At 40.9% G+C, this 12,258-nt stretch overlaps 1 protein-coding gene across 6 annotated transcripts in view; it reads right to left on the bottom strand.

Annotated features, from left to right (window-relative positions):
- Dtnb (dystrobrevin beta) overlaps positions 1-12,258 on the bottom strand; it is a 204,009-nt gene that overhangs the window by 159,938 nt on the left and 31,813 nt on the right. For all 6 annotated transcript variants that reach the window (XM_057778220.1, XM_057778256.1, XM_057778241.1 and 3 more), the window contains exon 5: positions 636-721. In XM_057778220.1, the coding sequence (XP_057634203.1) occupies positions 636-721 (86 nt within the window). The remainder of the gene's footprint in view (positions 1-635; positions 722-12,258) is intronic.

Below are 12,258 nucleotides of genomic sequence, written 5' to 3'. Positions count from 1 at the left end.
AGCCTGGCTAAGAAAGTTTGATTACAGCAAAAAAAAAAAAAAAAAAAAAAAAAAAAAAAAAAATCACCTGGCAAAGAAAGCAGCTGTAAGAAGAAGGCTAAACTTGATCGAGCCTAGTAAAAGCAATTACATTTATTTTCTAACTAAAAACATAATCATCTCCAATACATTTACTAATATAGAAAGCATTTTTAAGGTTTTTTTTTTTAATGTGAATATCATTGTTCTGAACTCCAGTTTTCTCACTTTAAAAACCCTAACAAGAAGTGCAGTCGGCTTACGTGTCTGAACAGTAGGTGGCACAACTCATGTATCTGGAGCCAGCTGCTACAACAGAGCCTCCTCCAAAATTTTACATCATTCATTCACTCAAAACTGTTTAGACATCCTAATTTGAAAATAAAAACTTTTAAGTAGGGGGCTGGAGAGATGGCTCAGTGGTTAAGAGCATTGCCTGCTCTTCCAAAGGTCCTGAGTTCAATTCCCAGCAACCACATGGTGGCTCACAACCATCTGTAAAGAGGTCTGGCGCCCTCTTCTGGCCTTCAGGCATACACACAGACAGAATATTGTATACATAATAAATAAATAAATATTTAAAAAAAAAAACTTTTAAGTAATATGAAAATACTTACATCTCAATTTGTCCAGCATTTTCCCACCACACATGGTTGCTAACATAGCTTTAACTGAAAATACGGTCAACTTGCCTCGGCCCTCACTGCAAAATAAATATTAGAAATAATTGCTATCTGGAACCACAAAAACAATCAAATGCATCTCTAAATACTGAGCAACTAAGAAATTGATTCCTGCCCTTACACACTTTAACTTTACCACATTTATAAACTCTGGTTTCTCGCCCTTTGTAGAAGTAAGGTTCATCTATAATTGTCAGAGACAGCTAAAGCTAACAGGTCACCTGAAGGCGAATTTTACAAACAGCTTGTAATCTCTGTTGATCTGTAGGAAGAAACCAAATGGATGAGCCGGAATCGACTTTCTTATTAAAAAAAAAAACATTAAATCTATAGCCGGAGCAGTAGTAAGTAGTCAAAATTGAAAGAGCGCCCAGTTTAGATATAATTTACAAATATGCCCTAACATCAGGATAACGGTGGTTTATTATTGCACCCTAAACACCAGGCGCACGCTGCTATGAAGATTTCACAGTATGTTTATCTTTGTTTATCTTCTAACAATCTTCAAGTAACAATGTTAAGTTTTTATTCTGAGAGGCTTAATCACGTTTGTTTCAGCTCTTCCATACACCACTGTAAGGGAGTGAAGGGGAAGGTAACCCTGGTCCTTTAGGAACGAAGAAAAGGAGAACATAATGAACACTAAGCAGCATCACCAGAGCATTATCCTTTTAGCCACACCTGCTTTCACTGCAGATAAAAAACTTCACCAGCGGGCTAAAGTCGGCACCTGAGGTCAACAGTGGGCCTTTGGGGATATTTTATAAAGTCTATGATCATAAAGCTTCACGGTAACTTAGAGTAAAACACCACCTTGGCAGCAAAGAGAGATTACCATGTTGTTCTTGAAAAAGCAAACGCCCCGTTATACTCTCTAGAGCACAGAGAATGTTTCCCAGACTGGGGATACAGCTCGCTGTAGAGCGAGCCTTCGCGAGCCTGAAGCCCTGATTCAATCTCCAGTACAGGAAAGCTTCCCCCGCTCCCGAAGTTCCTTGTTTATCTGAAAAGTTCACATCCGAGAAGAACATGGTCTGCACGTCATTTTAACTACAGCTGAGTTCTCAACTATGACATCACATAGAGCTTATTCATAAAACAACAAACCCTGTAACTATCTAAAACAAGGAAGGGGTTTTTAGAAATATGTAATTCTTCAAAAATAAAGACAGTGTTCTATACGTAAGGAATATGGGTCTGAAATGACGAGAAATTCCTATCAAGCAACCATTCCATTGTGCAAGAAAAGGCAGCATCTAAAGAATCGTTAGTGAAATTTAAAAAGTGTACTGTCAAAAAATTCAGATGAGGTCTTTCCAGTTCACAGCAATTTGAAACTCATTCTGAAGTCCAGGCTGGCTTTGAACGTAAAGCAACCCTCCTATGTCAGTCTCCCAAATGTTGGGATTTCAGGCATGCACTACTACACCCAACACAAAATGGATTTTCAGAAGGATCAAAACCATCCCTGGATAAAACCTAAAAGTCAAACCAGTGGCATAAGAACTGATGGTGCTTAGAGCGGTGGTTCTCAACCTTCCCAACGCTGCCACCCTTCCACACAGGTCCTCATGTTGTGCTGGCCCCCAACCATAAATTTATTTTTGTTGCTACTTTGTAACTGTAATTTTGCTATTGCTATATATCATAATACAAAGGGTTTTCCAATGGTCTTAGGTGAACTCTGCGAAAGGGTCATGACCCACAGGTTGAGAACCACTGGTCTAGAGCAAAAGCATAGGCCCTGGGAAATGTGTGTGAAAGAATGCCCTGTCCCCCAGACCCACAACTACAGACCTCAAAGTGATTATTAACACAGTTCTGATGGGATAGAAAGGGAATTATTAAACGTTCTCGTGTGTCTGAGGTTATCTGACAGCACAAGCAAGAGAGTTGGTGCAGAAACACAATTATTTCTGTATGTCAACTGGACCCTTAACAAAAGAGACAATACACACAGGGGAGGCAAGTAAAGAAGATAAAACTGTTCCACTCTTTCCCCAAAGAATTCACACAGTCAAGAATCCTACAATGACTGCTAAAGACAACACTTACCTGTCCCATTGAACTTGGAGAAGTAAAGCTGGTACCTAAGAACCAGCATGTTTGCCTAGTATGAACTCAAGTCCTGGGTTCAATTCCCAGCACCACATAAACCAGGAATGGTGGGTGACACATTTCTGTGATCTCAGCACTCAGGAGGTGGTGGGAGGAGTTTAAGGCCATTTAAAATAAATAGATACAAGAAAAACTGTTATTCACAGCAGACAGTAAAGCCAGGATTGGCAGCACACACCTGAAATTGTTATCTATAGGAGGCTTTGAGGCTCTAGGTTGGTGGTCAGCCTGAATGCAGTAAGAATCCATCTCAAAAGAAAAATAAAGACGTGTTGGAGATGCAACTCAGTGGTAGAACACTTGCCTAGTGATCCCTAGTATTAAAGGGGGGAAAAGCAATGTATAGACAGAATAAAGATAGTGCCAGAGTACAACCTAGCAAAATGCTACAACAGAGAGAGAACTTAGAGCCAGAGAGAGATGGCTCAGTGGTTATGAGGTTATATTCCAGAGAATATGGCTTTGACTTCCAGCACCCACGTCATGGCTCACAACCATCTGTAACTCCAGTTTCAGGGAATCTGAGGACACTGAACACACATGGTGCACAGACACACATGCAAGCAAAACAACCACATACATAAACTTTAAAAAAAAAGAAAAATGTATTTCTGCATATGTACTATACATGCAGAAACCATGTGTAAAGGGATACTGAGAGTAACAGCTTGATTCCACAATGGGAGGAGGCAAACAGACTTAACCAAAGAAGTTGGTCACTTCTCACTGTAAAAAAAGATTCTCAAAAAAAAAAAAAAAAAAATTAAAAAAAAAATTCTAAAGTCAATTACCCAAGCATCCAATTTACGACTATGGGGGTGGGGGAGCAAATCAAACTCCAGACTGAAAATGGAAAATGTATATAAATAAAAGCAGAAATTAATGAAACTGAAAATAAAAATAGGAAAAAATTAAGAAAAATAAAGAGCTAGTGTTTGGGCAGATCACTAATTATATCAATAAATCTCTAGCAAAACTGTGGAGAAAAAAGATACAAATTGCCAGATTAAGAAGAAACAGGACAGGTCTTGGGAAAACGGCTCCTCGAGTAAAGTGCTTATTCAGCAAGCAGGAGAGCCTGAACCAGGACCTTTGGCCACGTGAAAAGCCAGCTGTGGCGGCACGTGTCTGTAACCCCAGCAAGAGGAGGTGGGGACATGAGGATCATTTTGATTCTGACACCATGGACCTGCTAGACAGACTGAAGGCTCAATCCCTTGGACCTCAGAAGCCAATTCCAAGAAGTAGGTAGGGAGTTAACACGTACGGCTGACTGGCTATACATCAGGGGTCCCTGTAACTTCCTCCATGGGGCTGACCAATTCACATGATTTACGGAAACTATTTATTCTCAGGGTACACGATGAGGAAACACATGAACAGAGGGATGTAAAATGATACAGAGGATCTGTGTGGGAATGGGCACAGGGCTCCTATACCCTCTTTGGCAATGAGTATGTCCAGCCATACAGAGGCTCTCAAACTCAGTCCTCTAGAGAGGTATGAAGCTTCATTATGTACACATGACTGATTAAGTCATTGCAAGCTACCATCAGACTCAATCTCTTTAATACCCAAGGCAGGGGACCAAAGGGGCAAGTTCCAACCGTAATCACACAGACGGGGCCCAGTGGGCCCACTGGCAACCGGCTTCCATTCTGAGGTTGTCCAGGAGCCCATCAAGACTCATCTGATTAGAACAATAGACGTTCTCACCTAGGAAGTTGGGGACGTTGGGAACTATATCAGATATCCCTGTGACTTAGAAAATGTGTCAGGAGCCAGCGTCAAAGGCAAAAGATTACCTCAGTTCTACCATCACCAAAGGTATTATTAGGAGTTCGACCTCAGTGAGCAAAGCAAAGACTAAACATAAAAACAGAAGATTCCCCTAGTGCCCACAGCTCCTGGAGACCATCAGGAGTGAGGGCACAGACCAAGATGCAGCTCATTATTTCACAGATCTAAAGATCCTAAGAGAGTACTTTTATAGAAGCCAACAAAATCGTTGTGTTTTCTTCGAGTTCTCCTTCAGAAGACATCTGAATACACTATTTGGATGACTAATGCTCACCATTATTTTTTAAACTCTTCTCATCATTGTAATAGGCACCCAAGGCTGAGAACGACCAACACAGCGTTCAGGGTGCCTAGCTACATCCTACACATTCTTAACCCTAAAGACCTAGCATTTCTCCATACATTAATCTCCCTCATACTCACTATGATCCTTGGTCTCAAATAGCCCTACTTTTCTCAGTATTTAAAATTCTTCAGTTGCACTGGAGAGGTTGCTCAGTGGTTAAAACACTGGCTGCACTTCCAGAGAAGCCGGGTTCAATTCCCAACATCCACACGACAGCTAACAAGCATCAGTGACCCCATTTTCAAGGGATTTTAAGTCCTCTTCTGGCCTCTATGGGTACTACATGCACATGGTATACCAGACATGCAGACAAGCAAGACATCCATCACATAAAAGAAAAATAAGTCGCCAAAACATTTTTAAAACCTCTTTTAGCTGTATTTATATATTCTCTCTCTTATTGTTTTATAAGTATCTTTTTGGCTCCAAATCTCACTTTCTCCCTTCAAAGAGACAAGATGACATCTATTGTTTGCTGAGGAACAGAAACCGATGTCACCTGTACGGAGAAGGGAAGTGTAATAGTTCCCTTCCCAGCTACTAGCAAAAGAGACAGGTCAAGCTTCAGCTCTTCAGTGGAGGTGAACAGAACCTCCGTTAACTCAGCATGGTAACTCTTACCGATGCCAGGACATTTTACTTCTAAAGATTGTTCTAGTAATGAGCACTTATACAGAATTTTCCTAATCTTCAAAACACATTAGAAACACTATTTTAGCCAGGTGGTGGTGGCAAACGCCTTTAATCCCAGCACTTAGGAGGCAGAGGCAGGTGGATCTTTGTGCGTTCGAGGCCAGCCTGATCTACAAGAGCTAGTTCCAGGACAGGCTCTAAAGCTACAGAGAAACTCAACTCGAAAAAACGAGAAAGAGAGAGCAAGAGAGAGAGAGAGCGAGAGCGAGAAAAGAGGGGGGGACAGAAACACTATTTTAAATACTTTGTATCTTTTATTCTAAACATTCTCTAACCTGACTGTTCTATATAGTACTTTGCTGTGGGACAATGGTCTTGTGCCCTGTAAAGATTTGTCACTTGTATTAGTTTAATAAAGTGCTGATTAGCCAGTAGCTGGGCAGGAAGTACAGGTGGGGCAACAAGAACAGGAGAATTCTGGGAAGAGGAAAGGTCAGTCTGCAGTCACCACTCAGATGCAGAGGAAGCAAGATGAGAATACCTCAATGATTAAAGGTACCAAGCCACGTGGCTAACATAGACAAGAATTATGGGTTAATTTAAGATGTAAGAGTCAGTTAATAAGAAAGCCTGAGCTAATAGGCCAACTAGTTTATAATTAATGTAGGCCACTGTGTGTTTCTTTGGGACTGAACAACTGTGGGAGCAGGCAGGACAGAAACCTCTGTCAACAGTACTTCTAGATCCAATCTTATATTCAAATATAGAAAAGAATGTGTAATTCTTGATTAGTGTTCTACAGCAACACTAAAACACCATTCATCAGGATAGTAACTAGAGCTGGGGGGGGGCAAGCCTTTAATCCAAGCACTCAGGAGGCAGAGGCAGGCAGATCTCTGTGAATTCAAGGCCAGCCTGGTTTACAGAGTGAGTTCTAGGACAGCCAGGGCTGTTATACAAAGAAACCCTGTCTCAAAGGGGGGAAAGGAAATGTTGGGTTGGAGAGATGGCTGAGTGATTAAGAGCACTGATTGCCCTTCCAAATGACCTAGGGTCTATTCTTATCACACACATAGACACAACCAAATGTAATTCCACTTCCAGGAGATCTGATACCTTCTTCTGACTTCTGTGAATGCTTTATGTATTTGCTACATAGATATATATGCAGGCAAAACACCCATACACATAAAATAATAAAATTTTTAAAATAGTTGGTTGTGGTGGCCTTTAATCTCAGTACTTGGGAGACAGAAGCAGGTGGATTTCTGTGAGTTCAAGGCCAGCCTGGTCTACAAAGCTATAAAGTGAAACCCCGTCTCAAAAAAATAATACTAAAACAACAAAATAAAACCCCTTAGCTCCCCTCTCTTCACTATTTGCTTGCTAAACCGAACTTCAGCACTGACCTTCTTCGTCATGAACACTTTCCTTGGCTACTTATCATATAGGGGCAGTTCCCAAAGCAAAGAAAGCATTGCTTTCATTTTTCTGATGGTTCAGTAAAGCTCGGTATGCCTCCTCTACAATTAGGGGCGGGAAGAAACCATAGTCACGTAGAAGCCACACCCTGTGATCCTGCAGCCAGCTGCTGTTTCTGGGAAGAACTCACCCTTGACCCTTCCCAGCCAGCATCTAGAATTACTCTACGGACACTGTACAAGTTCCCTAAGAACTGAGCAGTCGGCAGTCGCTCGCCAAAGCCTCACAAAGGTCCATGTTCTACTACTTCTGATGTAAAAGAGAAGCTTCCATCACAATTAATTCTTTTTGAGCAAGATTTAAAAAACGTTTCAGCACAAACCATGCAACTCACTGACATAGCCTATCATAGTTGGGAGCTAATCAGTAGGTCAACATTTTAAATGTAACACAAGAGTACATATTAACCCCATCCAAAGACTAAAATGAAAGGATGGAAAGAAACTTGTTATTTTAGCCCCACCCAAACAGCAGCCTGCACCAAGCACTCATCCCCACAAGGAGCAAGTCTCTACCTTAAACTACTCCATGATTCATTTCCCCATGTCTGTTAATTTACAGACTGACAATAAGCCTTGCATGTGACTTCTAAAAGGGGTTCTTAATATCCACCACTGGGAAAGCACCATGATTAGCTCTGGGCCAAGCCAGGCAGACAGTGAATCACCCTGGATAAACAGTGATGTTTTCATACACAGGCACCTTCAGAAGCACCTGCAAACCTCACCTGCGCCCTTTGCATGGAAGACTGTTCGCTTCCATTTAATAAAGCCTCAAATTCTACCTATTTTATGATTATCTGACCTCATCTGGGCGATTGGCTGTGCAGTACAAGAGTTTGATGTTCAACTTAATATTTTCGAAGCAAGACTGCTGGGAACGTTTTTCACTTAAATGAACTGCTTCTTCCTCTTTGGCAAACAACTGTGGATGCTGCCAACCATGAATTAGTATTCTTACATGCAAACAGATTTGTACTTTAGAAATACTGCCACCAGCCCAATCATGCAATGCTGCTCTTAAAAAAGAGCCCTTCTCTTTGATTTCCAGAAACTCATATTTTTCCAATTAATCATAATTTTTAAAACTTCACAGTGAATAGATTATGCAATAATCAACTGCAAGTTGAGAACCCACTTAACGGAAAAGTCAAACCGCTTAATCAAATAAAAATCAGCTTCAGGTATTACTTGATTTTCTTATAGATGCCTGCAGCTTTTCATTTTGGTCTTACAGCCCCGTATCAGGAATCCACCACTGTGCATACTAAAGAGCCAAAGACATGAAGTAAACCTCTGTCCTCACAGTTTCGACCTCATCTGTTCACCTATGTGCTCCGAAAAAGGTGCTGCATAAATGAAAGCCAAAGCAATTACACAGCCAAGAACTACGGATCCTCAAAAGGACCGTGGTGATATTGAGGAAAAGGACCTGAGGTAAACTCTGAGAAGGAGAAAAGATTTGGAAAGGGCTGGAGAGATGGCTCAGCAGTTAAGAGCATTGCCTGCTCTTCCAAAGGTTCTGAGTTCAATGCCCGGCAACCACATGGTGGCTCACAACCATCTGTAATGGGGTCTGGTGCCCTCTTCTGGCCTGCAGACATACAGACAGACAGAACATTGTATACATAATAAATAAATAAATAAATAAATAAATAAATAAATAAATAAATAAATATTTTAAAAAAGGTTTGGAAGAAAAAGAGACTGGGAATTCTTGAGGTAGGATCGTGGTGGAGCTAAAAGAGAAATACATAAATACTTTATAGAGAGGTACTTTATACAGCACCCCATTGTATAAAGAGAGAAATAATAAAAAGAGGAGTAGCTTGTGGGGCACACAGTGGGCTCATCAGCATACACAGGTGGTGGCACCCAGTCTGGAGGATGAAGTGATGACACAGACCTCCTCCACCTGGCCCTCGGCACGGTTATCTTTCTTCTTTCACACTATGTTCTCCCTTAGGATCACACTGTTCTAATACAGCTAACGCCAGTCGCTCACGCTCTACCAAGTCCTGGAAAATTCCTAGCAAGGCTGCAATAAATCCTACAGGATAAGATCTTCTGTCAGGGGGTTCTCCTACTTGCGCTGACACTCCAGTTTTCCGTGCTTTTTTTCTAGTTGTCCTGAAGACACCTGAGGAAGAGGGGGAATGCAGGTACAGAACATACACAGACAGGAAACATTCGTGCTGCCCAGAACAGAGCACCTTTGCTTAGAGACCACCGCTATTATCTGTTTCCAGAACCGTCCACACCACTGGCCGAGCAGCTCAGAATTTAAGGAATACATTTGTGCTTATGAGAAATGGAGGACTCTGAGGCTACTCTGCACTGGCTGTGTGTACCCAGAGCCTCATGAATGGTAAGCATAGTTTTATACTATTCTGGTTTAAACATTCACTAAGACAGAGCTATGAAATCTTTTTAATGTATCCAAATTAAACTTCAAAAACACAACTTTAAAATGATTGCCAGTCTGATTTTTAAACTATATATAATTTTTTCGTATAACTCCATCACAAACTACATACGGGTGGCCCCAACTTGTTGACTTAACGACTTTCTTTTTTACTTGATGGGTATAAAATTGACATGTATTCCATAGAAATCAGACTTTGAATTTCAATTCTTTCCTAAGATGCAGTTCAGCCCACTTGAGTGCTCTCTCCCTCTGTGCTGGGCAAAGCAACAAGCTATAGGCTCCCAAGGAGTCATGGGCTCAGGACTGATGAGATGATAAGCTAGATACGTCTAAAGAAACTAAAGTAGAAACATTAATAAACAAGATAGAGGTCACTATGCCAACAGTCAGAAAAAAGAAAAACCTAAGAGGCAACATCTGAAGAAATAATGGGCTTCAAGCAATGACAAACAAATTGATTCTAACCAACCTTTCCACGAAGCAAAGGAGAGGGGGGCGAGGGAGGGAAAAACAGTCTGTAAATCCCCCTGAGCAGCAACAAGAATGAATGAGTTCCAACACAGGAGAGGCTGGAGGCCCTGGAAGGTCAGCCTGTGCGTTCCACAATACCTGGACTCACTCTACTCATGCAAGTGACTAGGATTCTGAGGGACCACCCCTGTTACTGTGGATGGAAGGCTCTGAAGCTCGACCTAAAGATGGTGGTGTGCAAAGGCCATCAGGGCCTCAGCCAAGGGCAGACTCGGAATCGGAAGGGAGGTCATCCCAGACTTCCAGGGTCTCTAGGCACCTGGCAGAAGCACACACATATCCCTACCTAGAGAGAAACAGTCCCCAAGACCTAAAATAACTGTCACATAATAACATTTAAAATAACAATGGTATTATGTAACATCTGACACATAATAAATAAAAATAACTCAGGTAGGAAGACAGTACAAGTGAAAAATAGAAAAAAATAAGTAACACAAAAATCATCATATAAAATCCAGATATTAGGCTGAAACACAAATGAATATAAAGAATGAAGTTTATCATAATCAAGAAATAAGAAACAATGATGAAATATTTGGCAGAAAACAGAATTATTTTATTTTTTTTTTTTTTTAGTTTTTTGAGACAGGGTTTCTCTGTGGTTTTGGAGCCTGTCCTGGAACTAGCTCTGTAGACCAGGCTGGTCTCGAACTCACAGAGATTCACCTGCCTCTGCCTCCCGAGTGCTGGGATTAAAGGCGTGCGCCACTACCGCCCGGCAGAAAACAGAATTATTTTAAGCTTTCAAATATCTGACAGATTCTCAAACTAAAAAGAAAGTCATTAAAATTAACACTGAAAGGTAAACATAGGCTAGACAGTCGTCTCGAAAATAAATACCTAGAAAATATACTAGAAGGAAAAACTAGAACAAAGTCCAAAGAGAAAACATAGCAAACTCACAAAAGACGGTGAGAGAAAATATGACAGATATAAGAAAGAACACTTATTACATAATTTAGAATTTCACAGAGGGGGAGAAAGCTGTGAAGAACCATGAAAATGAAATGAGAAATGTAAGCATGCATGGCATTATCAAACAATCTACTGCAAAAGCCTAAACAAAAAATATCAGAGGGATAAATACAACACCTGTGCTGACTGTTTTCATTGCTCCTTGTGGGTTTCACTCAGTCCCACACACAGATACCTGCACTCTTTTGGTTCTCAAATTGCATTTAAAACTCTCATCTTTAAAAAAAAATAAAATAAATAAATCCTCAGGAAATATTCACTGAAGGAACAAAATCCTATACTCCGATTGTCCCTAGCATATATGAGAGTTTTATAATCTACGATATCAGGAAACATTAGGACAAAAATATTGACTATATATCTGAAGATGAAAAGAAGTTAAGATTAACTAATTATTGAATTTAATTTCTAATTTTGAAGAATTATGGATAAAAAGTATGAAAGATTCAATTAAAATAAGTGACTAGGTAATCTATATATCAAAGGAACACCCTAGCCTAAGCAATAAATACGCCCACATTCAATAAAATGGCTAAACCTTGAAGGATTTAACGACTACATGCTCGGATATACAAGAACAAAATTCAAATAATCAGATCCTTTCTTGTGTCCAGTACAAGGACACCAATTTTAGGTTTCTGGAGAGCCAAGTTCTTATCAGATCTAAGCATTAGTAATGATGTGATAATATATTCTGACATCCAACATCAGGTGTAGGCATATTGACCTGAAAATTACCAAGCCCACCTCTAAGAGTCCATCCCTTTCTCTTCTCAGTTCATCTCCCTGCATTTGATAGTTCTGGCTGGCTCTTCCATGCATGCTTCCTCCCTCTCGCACGCCCACCCCTCTTTTAGCAGTACTAGGGAGTAAATCTGGAAGGCTCTACAAAGCCCCAGTCCTTCTCTATATCTTCTGATAAACTGTCTAGTTATTCTTCCTCTCCTCCCCATGAGTGTGTGTTTGTTTGTATGTGCTGCACACAAGTGAGTGTGTGGTTGTGTGAAGCCATGCATGTACAGGCAGAAGCCAGGAGACAGCTACCAGTCTCTCTCTACCTTCCTGCCTTGAGACAGGGTCTCTCAATGAACTGGAAGCTCACAGCTTTGCTAGGTTGGTTGGACAGCAAGCTCTCAGCACCTACCTGTCTCAATCTACCCAAGACTGAGGTTATGGGCAATGGCAGCCACACCCTTCTTTCTGTGTAACTGGTGGGGATTCAAACTGCAGCTCCAGGATTCC

This window comes from Chionomys nivalis, chromosome 1 (genome assembly GCF_950005125.1).
Source record: "Chionomys nivalis chromosome 1, mChiNiv1.1, whole genome shotgun sequence".
Taxonomy (NCBI): domain Eukaryota; kingdom Metazoa; phylum Chordata; class Mammalia; order Rodentia; family Cricetidae; genus Chionomys; species Chionomys nivalis.
This window is presented reverse-complemented; position numbering and strand designations above follow the sequence as displayed.